Here is an 11,397-nt window from a genome sequence, read left to right on the forward strand (position 1 = left end):
GGGTGGTGGTTGGGGGGGTGAGGTGGGACAGGTGACTGGGGGGGCCCGCTGTGTGTGGGGGCAAGGTGGGGGGGCCAGTGGGGGGTGAGGTGGGACAGGTGACCGGGTGAGGGGCTCTCCATGTGTCTGACTCCCTGCTCCCTCTGCAGTGTGGTCTTTGGGCCTGAGCTGGTGTCACTAGGTCCTGAAGAGCAGTTCACTGTGTTGTCCCTTTCGGCCGGGAGGCCTAAGCGTCCCCACGCTCGCCGTGCGCTCTGCCTGCTGCTCGGGCCTGACTTCTTCACAGATGTCATCACCATCGAGACCGCAGACCATGCCAGGCTGCAGCTGCAGCTTGCCTACAACTGGTGAGGGCTGGGGAGGGACCCGAGGACGAACGCTGCCTCCCACCGTGCGGGGCTCGTGGTGGGGGCAGGATGCCTGACTCTGCCATGGCCAAGAGGGAAACCCAGTCTGATGCCCAAGGTGGGGGGGATGGGAAGGTGCAGACTCCCCTCCTGGGAGCAGGGTTTGGTGGATGTGGTTGGAGGAGCGCCCCAGCTAAACTCAGCCCGTGTGCAGCCATCCACGCCACGGCCAGGTTCTACCAATGTCCCTTGGACACGCCCAGTCGGAGTGGCACGTGTGGGCAGGTGTCCCAGCATGTGCTCCGGGGCTCGCTGCCGGGGTCCCAGCCCTGCCGTTCGCTAGCCGTGGACCTGGGCAAGTGACTTGGTGCTTTCCTCAGTTTCCCAGTCTGTAAAACTAGAACAGCAACCGCGCACCTCCCAGGGCTATTGAAAGGGTACAGTGAGGGTGGGAACAGTGCCCGGCACGTAGTTACAGCTGGAATGGCAGCGTCTAGAGCTGGGGGGTGGGGTGGGGGAAAGAGTCCCATCCAGAAGCTAGGCTCCCCCTCAGCCACTTCTTGGCCGGGTGACCAGGACCATGACAGGCAGAGGCCCGCGGACATCTTGGGGGCAGGACAGCTAAGAGCACAGACCACGGAGCCACACTGCCTGAGCCCAGCTTTCCGGCTTGCCGCTTACCCTGTGACTTCGGGCCTGTCCCTTCACCTCCCCGGGCCTCTTTCCTCGTCTGTGAGAGGGGATAACGCCCATTGCCACCTCCTGGGGGGGGGCTGAGAGAATTAAACAGGACCTCACCTGGGTGCGTGGTGGGTACTGATTCTCACTCTCTGTTGGGAGAGACCCCAGCCGGTCACGGGGGGTGGGCGTCCGAGTCCTCTTCAGAGACCAGAGAGTTGCTGTGTCCTGGAGGAAAATGGTTTCCCGGTTCTGGGCCTCTTTGCTCACAGGCACTTCGAGGTGAGTGACCGGAAGGACCCTAAAGAGACAGCCAAGCTCTTCTCGGTGCCTGACTTCGTGGGTGACGCCTGCAAGGCCATCGCGTCCCGGGTGCGGGGGGCCGTGGCCTCCGTCACCTTCGATGACTTCCACAAGAACTCCGCCCGCATCATTCGCACGGCCGTCTTCGGCTTTGAGACCCTGGAAACCAAGGGGCCCGACAGCAGGGTCCTGCCCCAGCCTCGGGACCAGGCCATCTTCCCCCAAAACGGACTGGTGGTCAGCAGCGTGGACGTGCAGTCGGTGGAGCCCGTGGACCAGAGGACCCGGGACGCGCTACAGCGCAGTGTCCAGCTGGCCATCGAGATCACCACCAACTCCCAGGAAGCGGCTGCCAAGTAAGTGAGGCCTGGGGGGGAGCCCCCGGCCCGCAATGCCCACTGTGGGCCAGACATCTCCACGGTCCCTCCCTCAGCCCACAGCCGGGACCTGGGTGACATGGCATCCCCCCACAGTCGGCCTGCTGTCACCCTTAGCAGATAGCATGGCCCACCCTGCCCCTGTGGCACCCCGCCTTGCTTGTGAACCCAAACTTCTGTGGCCTTCTGTGCTCGCGTCCCTCCAGCTCCATTCTGCTCCTCGTTGGTGCAGCTGGGTTCCCGCCACAGGGCCTTCTGCACGGGCTGTTCCCTTTGCTCCAAATGCTCTTCCCCTAGAGTGCTTTGGGCAGGCTCCTTCTCCGGCGTCAGCCCGAAGCTCCTCGGAGAGCCCCTTTCTTCCTGCCGCACCCGAACCCCGCCCTCTCTGCTCAGCCTTGCTGTCACTTCACCCCTTTTCGGGGAACTTGTCACTTGGAAATGAACTGCATTCATTTGTCTCTCCTGACGGGAAGGTCAGCTGTGTGACAGCAGGGCCTTGGTCACGGCCACGGGCCCCTGCACCTTGAATCGTGCCAGGCTCGCCGTGCACACCCTTCTTCCGTTTGCCCGTTGAGTGCTGCCCGCGGGCGCCCAGTAGATGGCCGGCCCTGCCCGTGGAGCTCCTGTTGGAGACCGGGCCCCGCGCCAGCGTCTTCCCAGTCCCCTCTCCCGTGCAGGCACGAGGCTCAGAGACTAGAGCAGGAAGCCCGCGGCCGGCTGGAGAGGCAGAAGATCCTGGACCAGTCTGAAGCTGAAAAAGCTCGCAGGGAACTCTTGGAGCTGGAGGCTCTGAGGTGGGCTGGGAACCAGAGGAAAAGAGGGTCGGGTCTCGGAAGAGCAACGGGTGGAGGAGGGGGGCGCGTGTGACACCTGCTACGGCATAAGTCGGGGCCGGGCCGGGCTTTGTCCTGGGTTGTCCCCTGACTCCCCTGCCCCTCCAGCACGGCGGTGGAGAGCACGGGGACTGCCAAAGCGGAGGCCGAGTCCCGCGCGGAGGCCCTACGCATCGAGGGAGAAGGCTCCGTGCTGCAGGCCAAGCTGAAAGCGGAGGCCTTGGCCATTGAGACGGTGCGTGGGGGCGATGCCTGTGCGAGGCCGGGGCCTGGGGTCTGGAAGAGGCCCCGTCACTGCAGTCCCTGAGGATAAGTAGGATGCCAGGGATCTGAAATGTAAACCCCTAACAAATTAATTATTTATCTATTTCTTTAGAGAGAGTGGGAGTGGGGATCAGGGGAGGGGCAGAGGCGGGGAGAGAATCTTAAGCAGGCTCCGTGCCCGCTCAGAGCCCCACGTGGGGCTTGATCTCACAACCCCGAGACGGTGACCTGAGCCAAAATCCAGAGTCAGACGCCTGATTGAAGTACTTCGTGGTTTATAAAGTCCTTTGCCCTGTATCTGTTCACTTAATCATTGTCTACCCCCCAGGCGGGGGGCAGGTGGAACGCCCCCCACCTTGTGTGTAAAGTACGTGCGAACGTTGGCCAGCTTCGTGCCAACTGTTACGTTGTCTTACGTGGCCTTATTTCATGCTTGAAATCCCACTAAGGGGTAAGTATTAGCTCCATGTGACCGATGAGGAAACCAAGGCTTAGATTAAGGCCTCCCACAGGTCACTGACTTCAAAGGTAGCCCAGCCCCGGTCCACAGCTAACGGACGAGCAGTTTGCAGTTCCCTACCTTGGGCCTCCGTTCCCTCGTTCCCTCGGGCCTGCTGGTGAGGGGGACTTCCTGGACAGTTCCCAGGGGCCCCACAAGGGAAAGAATGCTACGTTTCCCCCTTGCAGGAGGCCGAGCTCCAGCGGGTGCAGAAAGTGCGAGAGCTAGAACTGGTCTACGCCCGGGCCCAGCTGGAGCTGGAGGTGAGCAAGGCCCAGCAACTGGCTGAGGTGGAGGTGAAGAAGTTCAAGCAGATGACGGAGGCTCTGGGCCCCAGCACCATCAGGGACCTTGCCGTGGCCGGGCCAGAGATGCAGGTGAGTGGGGATGGAGCAGGGGAGTGTGTGTGTGTGTGTGTGTGTGTGTGTGTGTATGTGTGTGTCTGTCTGTCTGTCTGTCTGTCTCTCTTTCTCTCTCTCAGGACCGTACTTGAAACCAAGAAGGCAGCGCTGGGGGCGGCAGACGTATCTGGAAAGATGTTAGGGGTAGAGGGGCAAGGGGATGGGGAGATGGGACTGTCCCCTATCCCGTGTCCGGTGTCCTCTATCGGGCACTGTGCTAGCTTTGGCAGGGAGCTGCAGCCCCTGGGGCCCCAGTCTGTGGCCAGTGCTTTGAGGGAAATGGAGCGGGTGATGCTGGGTGGCTTAGGGAGAGTCGCTCTGAGTGGGGGATACTTAAGGTCAATGAAGAGTTGACAGGAGCTTCCTGGGAGAGGGTCCAAGGGCAGACACACAGAGAACAAAACTCAGTGTGTTCAAGAACAGAAAGGACCGATGGCCGCAACCGAGGCTGGAATGGTGAGCGGCGGGAGGCAAGACAGGAGCAGCCAGGCCTCTTGAGTCCCGGTGAAACCTCCAGGCTCCCCTTTGCTCCTCCCTTGTTACCCCTGATTACTCGAGTGGGGATGGCTTGGGTCGCAGCTGCAGTGGCAGGGCCATGTGGATGGTGGCCGAGGAGACGAGAGAAAGGGACGAGGGCCTGACTCTACCTTCTCGCTTCCCTCTTGCTCGTCCAGGTAAAACTGCTCCAGAGCCTGGGCCTGAAGTCCACCCTCATCACCGACGGCTCTACTCCCATCAACCTCTTCAACACAGCCTTAGGTCTGCTGGGGGTTGGCTCTGAGGCCCAGCACCCGGCCCAGAAGGCGGCTGGCATGCCCGGCCCCCGGGAGGGCTTGCTTCTCCCCTCCACTCCCGCCCCTCAGGCTGCTGGAGGCAACCACGTCGTGCCTTAGCTCCGTGCTGCACTGATGAATAAAAACTTCTGGGCATTGAAACAACCTGGGCCTCCAGTCTGCGTCACGGGGGAGCTAAATGGATACCCCTGAAATCTCCAGGTACCTGCTAGAAACTGTCCTTCTCTGTCAGGTGGAGAGGAAACAGAGGCAAGGAGAGGACTGCCCTGAAGTCACACGGGTAGGAATGTGACCCCACAGTCTTAACGGCCAGACTGTCTTTTGACGGTCAGCTCTCCTGGACTCCAGGTGGGGGACAGGACACCGCAGGGGAGAGAATCGCGCCTGCCTAGCCGGCCGCTCTGGGGTAGCTCCAGCCCTGGGGGACATCCCACTGCTAAGTGCTCCCACGCCAGCCCGGCCAGTGTTGGAATCACACAGTCTGGGGCCGGACCTTGCACCCCTGCATCCCGCGCCCCACACTTGGGAGGCTCCCTCTGGCGCCACCTGCTGGTCACACTGCGCCCCCGACCACTGGAGTGGTCCCTGGGCTTCTGGTATGGGCTCTTCCGGAGCAGACGGAGGCGTTCCCTCTCTCCACCCTCCTCCCACAACCAGAGCAGAGCCCTTTCTTGGGGAAAAATCCGGGCAGGATCAAATCCTCCTCAAGAGGTGGCGGCATGGTGCCCCAGCCCCTGGTGCAGGGAGAGCTGTAGGAACCAGGTCTGGGCTAAGTAAAAAATCGCAGGGGGAGAGAGGAGGCGGAAGCTGGGGTTTCCTTTCTGGGTGGCTGGAGAAGGCAACTCCTCTGAGGTCTTCCGCCTGTGCAAGCGTTCGGGGCCGTTCCCTCCTGAACAGGGTTGCTGGTTTGTGTTGGGGTCTTACTCCTCTTCCCGCGCTCAGGCCTGACCCCACGAGCCTGGCCTCATTCTGAGTTGAGTGGCATTCGTGCGGCCAGCGGTTCTGCTCAAGTCTGCGCTTGAGGCCAGGGGCTGGCTGGGGAGCCCCGGCGCTTGGTGGGACCGGCTCCCAGTTGACGGAACAGGCAAGGGCGTCAGCCCCGCCAGCCCTGCTTCCGACTGTCTTCCCTTGAGGGAGGTGATGAACGTGTGCCAGGTACCAGATGCTCCTGGCCAAGGGCCTCTGGGGACAGGTGATGGCAGGCAATTCTGTCCTTGGTGGGAATGTGCCTTGCCCTCAGCAGCCAGCTCCCGGGGCTGTCCTGTGACCCTGTCCTGTCGACTAACCGTAACACCTCTGAAACCTGGGCTCCTGCCACCTCACCTTTCCCAAACCGTTCCTCCAACTCGAGGCTTCAGGGACCGTGACCCCAGCCACCCTCTCAACACTGACACCCACCCTTTCATTCAGTCTTGCCCGGTGCTCCCGGTCATTCACTCACCAGAAACCTCCCTCCTTAACTCCACCTCTCCTCTTCCCAAGGGGTCCTCGGCCCCATCCCTTCTTAAACCAACTACCGCCCTCTCTGCCCGCCTCTGACCAGCCGCGTGTTGCTGGGGGAGGTGAATCCCACACGCCGACTGATCTCATTTTAAGCTCAAGGCAACAAATCTCAGGGGAGACCTGGGGCCTCTGACTCCGCTTCTCCGTTGTGTGTGAGCTCTCCTTCGGAACAACCGCTCACACCCCTCCTCCCAGCCACCCACGTCCCCACCCGCTTGCTCTCACCTTGGAGAGAAAATAGAAGCACACTGGGCAGGAGGCCTCCCCGCTTCCCAGCAGCAGATCTAGCAAAGCTACCAGCACCTGGACTCTGTCCTGCCTCCTGTTCCCACTGGGGACGCGTCCCCTGGGCCCCGCGCCTCCCGTGGGCTCCAGACCCTGGCGAGCTCCAGCCCCCCGAGCCCACTCCTCCACGGGTCACCTTTCTGGCCCGCACCGTCAGCTTCTCCCTCTCTGGGCCCCCTGTCCCCGGGCAGGTGAGCGGCCTCTGTTCTCCGCCCCACAGAACCAACGCCGGGCCCTCCCTTAGCCCTGCCTTTCCTCCGGCAGCCACTCCTCTCTCTCTCCTTTGCAGCCACATTTCTTAGTTTCCATTCCTCACCTCTCGTTATCTTCTCAAGCCACTCCAATTAGCTGCTGTCTCCACCCCTTCCCTTCCTGGAAACTGCTCTTATCGGCGTCACCAGGGGCGTCCCTGGTGCTAGACCCCGCGGCTCGGTTCTCCTCGGGCAGCCTCTCCCGTCACTCGGCACACTGGGCCCCCATGACCTGTCCTACGCCACCTCCTCCCCAGCTCCGGGGCCCTGCCCCTGTTTCCCTGGCCACCTCCACTTCCTCTGCTCTAAATCACGGGTCACCCTGAACCCTGTTCTTTCTCACTGACCGTCTTGGCCAGCCCCGTGGCCTTAGAGCGTCTCTATCCCACGGGCTTCAGTTCCCCATCCCTGACCTCACCCCTGTGCTCTGGACTCCTTTCCAGCTGATGACCTGATGTCTCCACATGGATCTCTAATGGCCACCAGGTGTGGCCACATCCCTTGTTCTAGCCAGTCAACTGCAAGGGGCAGGGACATCATTGTCCTCTCTTTTCCCTTTTCCATGGTGACGGGCAATGTTCCAAATAGAGGCTCCTCTGTCAGCATGGGTCCCAGAGAGACAATGGCAGGAAGCAGACCCACAATAGACCCGCAGCAGGAGCGAGAAATGTGTGTCCTCAGAGGGAACTGGAATCCGGGGAGGGGGATGTTAACCATAGCATCATCCAGCCCGTCCCTGACCGCCGTGTGTACCCCCACGAGGTTGTGGAATCTAGTAAAGCAATAAGGGAAGCTGATCTTTATTTTAAGATTTTATTTATATGAGAGAAAGCTCGAGCAGAGGGTAGGAGGGAAGGGCAGAGGGAAAGGGAGAAGCAGGCTCCCTGCTAGGCGGGGCTCCATCCCAGGACCCTGAAATCGCCACCTGAGCCAAAGGCAGATGCTTCACCCATGGGCCGCCCAGGTGCCCCTGGGAAGCTGTTCTTTAAATCGTACGCATGTGGGGCGCCTGGGGGGCTCCGTCCGTGAAGTGTCTGTCTTCGGCTCAGGTCATGACCCAAGGTCCTGGGATCCAGCCCACATCGGGCTCCCTGCTCGGCGGGAAGCCTGCTTCTCCCTCTCCCTCTGCTGCTCCCCCTGCTTGTGTTCTCTCTCTCTCCTGTCAAATAGTCTTTAAAAAAATAAAACAATAAATTGTACGCGTGACGACAGGCATGGGACTGACTAGGGTGAGGGAGACAGATACACCTCCATGATCGGCAAGCAGGCTTTGCTGGCCATGGCGTGGGGCTCCGGCTTACGCCCGAGCCGGATTCTAAGCCGGTCCCTCGGTACTAACTTCACCCTTGAAGGTCCCTTAAATTGCCCGTGAAATACAGAACAGTGTGATCTCTGATGAAGTTCAACACAGCCCGTGTTTCTCCAGCACTCGAGCAATTGGCTTTTCTTCTGCTGAGTTCCAGATCAGATAATTGCCTTCAAAACCCCTTGCAAAAGGAAACCAGTGAAATCACACTCAAGACGTACCATGCTGTTTACCCAGCCTAGTTCCTCTTCCTCCTTGGCCTGCACCTAATCTCTCTTTCCCAGCCTCCCTTGCTGGGGCAAGGGGCCGCGAGCTGAGGCCAATGGAAGGGGACGGAAGGAGGACATGTCAGTTCCCCGCCTCAGAGACACCAACCTCGGGCAGTCCTCCAGGCCCACCTCCTGTGCCTGCCCCTTGCGAGCGAGCGAGGCGCTCCGGGGGGTTCTGTGTGGAAAATGGTGGAACCCTAAGATGTGAAGAGCCCGAGTTCCTGAATCTCTGCCTCAGGAGCTCTTGATTAGGACTTAGCATGAGTTAGAAGTAAACTTTGGTCATGGCGGAACCGCTGTATGCCCTGAGGTTTGTTCCTTCAGTTAGGTTCACCCGAGGACCCGCCGAGTGACCGAGCAAATGGAATGTCTTGCATGGTGGTTATTCGGTTAGTCTGAAAGCATATAGATGAGATCCAGAAAGTTCCTGCTGCACCTATGTCTTAGTCCACTCGGGCTGCGATAGCAAGACCCCACAGCCTGGAGGGCTTATAAACAACAGTCATGTGTTTCTCACAGTTCCGACTCCCAACACGGAGGCACGAGCATGGCCAAGTTCTGGTGGCAACCCTCTTGCCTGGTCAGAGCCGGCCCCTTTGGCTTTTGTCCCCACCTGGTGGAAGGGGCGAGAGAGCCCTCTGGAGCCTCTTTCGAGAAGGCACTAATCCCATTCGTGAAGGCTTATGACCTAAAGGCCCCGTCTCCAAACGCTGTCACGTCGGGCATTAGGTTTTAACATAGGAATTTTGCAAACGCACGAAGGCGCAGACCATGTATGACTCTGCTATGTTCCTTAGATCGAATTCAGCCTAGGCTCTCCCCACTGTCCTCCTCCAGGTCCCTCTGCTCACTCCTGAGCTCAGTGGAGCCACTGGACATTGGACCAAAGGCAGAGGCCAATCTCCAGGCCCTACCATGTGGGGCGTCAGGCCGCAGGAGTGTTTTCCACTTGAGTGCAAGACACACTCTCCTGCCCACGTCTCCCCCTTGTTTAGATCATGGCTTTGCGGGGTTTATGTAACTTAGAGACTCCTGGGGTCACCAGAAATGGTGAGGGCCGAAGAGCCAAGGAGGCAGGCCTGTGGGGCTTGAGCGAGGGCTCAGAGGACCCATCTGGCTGCAGGCGAGAGCAGGGTTCACAAAGGGTGAAGGGCAGCGGGCGGTCTCCCACCTCGACTGGGAGCAGGCCAGGCAGGGGGCCACGTGAAGAACTGGAGGGGCAGCGCTGCTCTGACTCATAGCTTCCTCGAGCCTCTGCCCCAGCCACCGCCCGGCTGCAAACTTCCCATGTGTATCCCACAGATGTCTTCAAAGGAGGGCCCGGGCCGCTTACCAGCATTGTTCACGGGGGCAGGACCTGGTTAGACGAATCCATGATGGAATTCTGAGCCATCAGTGGGCAGACGGCTGCCGTGGATGGTAAATGTTAAGGGTGCGGGCTCTGGGGCCCAGCTGGCCGAGCTGGACTCCTCCGAGGGCCTCGATGTCCTCTCTGGAAAATGGGCACAGTAAGGGCTTGCTGTATTCGTGAGTACTCAGGCTAGCCTGGCTGGGGGCGAAAGGGGGGAATGAATGCACACGGAAAGCACTTGGAACCACAGTAGCTCGTGAGAGCAGAGCTCTCACATACACAGAGTGAGTTTGAGAATCTGGAAATACGTGTGGGTAGACGTGAAGAGTTTGTTCGGACACGTGAGCAATGAGTAGCAGTGGTCACCCCTAGGGCGAAGGGAGAGCTTAAGGTGGCCGACTGTGTCACCTTTTTGTAATGCATACGAGTTCATACTTTACTGATTATTTTGAAAGATCCCTTCAGTGGTTCCATAAAGTCCAAATGCCCTCCTGGACTCCTCGGGCAGCCCTGGCTGGCTTCGGGCCCAGCTCTCACCCGCTCGCCAGCCTCCCAGCTCCTAGCACTCAGTGTCCCCGGCACATCGATCTGTTTCCATCTGTTTCCATTTCCCCGCAACTGCTGGGTGTGCTCTCTGGCCTCCCCATTTTCCCAGCTGAGAACAAGCCTCTCTTGCACAGTAACCCTTCCCGCCCCGGGGCCCCCTAGCAGCTTTCCAGATACCCACCCCTTCAGCAACACCTAAGCGCTCCGGCGCTTTCTTCTCCCATCCCCCCACAAGCATGGCCGGGAACTGCATCATCACCTCCCCCATGGCTGGCCTGTGACCTCCAAAAGGACTGACCGAATGCCCTGGGCCTAGCACAGGCCTTGAGGCCCAATACCCCGCTGCTGAATTTCAGCTCTGGGACACAACGGCCTGTCAGCCAAGCTATTACAAGGCCGAAGGGAGTAACATCTGCAAAGAGCCCCCAGCACAGGATCTGGCATATGGGAGGCCGAATATAGTCCTGAAAAGCAAGCTGGTGCCAGACAGCAGAGAAAGCTCAGATGGCAGGGGTATAGCTGTTAGGGACAGAAGCCCAGAACAATGTCTAGGACACAGTGGGTGCCTCAAAACTGCCTGAGAGGGAACGGTGATTCTCAACACTATGGGGAAGAATTAATCACCTGTTGTTTACTAAAATAGCAGACTTCCGGGCCCATCCCTAGAGATGCCAACTCTAAAGGTCTGGCACAGGGTCCAAGCAGCTGAATTTTTAAGAAATAATCCACAGGCGGGGCGCCTGGGTGGCTCAGTCGGTGAAGCGTCTGCCTTTGGCTCGGGGCATGATCCCAGGGTTCCGGGACCGAGTCTTGCATTGGGCTCCCTGCTCCGAGGGGAGCCTGCTTCTCCCTCTGCCTGCTGCTCTCCCTGCTTGTGCTGACAAATAAATAAAATCTTAAAAAAATAATAATAATCCACAGGTGATCTAAGGATCGCACTCTGAGAAACCAACTGATCTGTTCGTGAATTTTATTAAGCGGCTATGATATGCCCCGTTAAGGCTCATCTTCATTGTGGGGATAGAGAAGGAACAAGAGAAGTCTGGGCCCTCAGGGAGTTTACAGTCTGGTGGGGGTGGAAAATGTGAGGTATACAAAAAAATGGAGACAGCCAGTGACAATGTCATAAAGAAAAGAAAGCAGGTGGCAAAGACAGGGTATGAGCTTGGGGTGCAGGGACCTCTCTCTGAGGTCACGGTGGAATGACAGGGCAGAGCTGGTCAGGAAACAACTAGGAGAAAAGCATCCAGATGGATCTATCTTCCTTTCCCCCCAGCTCCCCTCAACCAGGCCCTGGTCCAGGAGTATCCCAAAGGAAACCAAGTCCTGGAGAGTGAAGCCCTCCCCCCCCCACGCCCCCTATTCTGGAGATTTTCAGAGTCAGGATAGA

The 11,397-nt window shown here is 59.3% G+C and overlaps 1 protein-coding gene across 1 annotated transcript in view; it reads left to right on the forward strand.

The window, feature by feature from the left end:
* The window catches only part of LOC103657917 (major vault protein), a 22,420-nt gene extending 17,780 nt beyond the window's left edge, over positions 1 to 4,640 (forward strand). Inside the window, exons 10-15 of the mRNA XM_040635101.1 lie at positions 150 to 347; positions 1,298 to 1,684; positions 2,383 to 2,499; positions 2,647 to 2,773; positions 3,490 to 3,678; positions 4,377 to 4,640. Of these exons, the coding sequence (XP_040491035.1) occupies positions 150 to 347; positions 1,298 to 1,684; positions 2,383 to 2,499; positions 2,647 to 2,773; positions 3,490 to 3,678; positions 4,377 to 4,595 (1,237 nt within the window). The 3' untranslated portion in view covers positions 4,596 to 4,640. The remainder of the gene's footprint in view (positions 1 to 149; positions 348 to 1,297; positions 1,685 to 2,382; positions 2,500 to 2,646; positions 2,774 to 3,489; positions 3,679 to 4,376) is intronic.
* Positions 4,641 to 11,397: the final 6,757 nt, after the last annotated feature.

The sequence above is a fragment of the Ursus maritimus genome, unplaced genomic scaffold (genome assembly GCF_017311325.1).
Source record: "Ursus maritimus isolate PB19 unplaced genomic scaffold, ASM1731132v1 scaffold_2, whole genome shotgun sequence".
Lineage (NCBI taxonomy): Eukaryota > Metazoa > Chordata > Mammalia > Carnivora > Ursidae > Ursus > Ursus maritimus.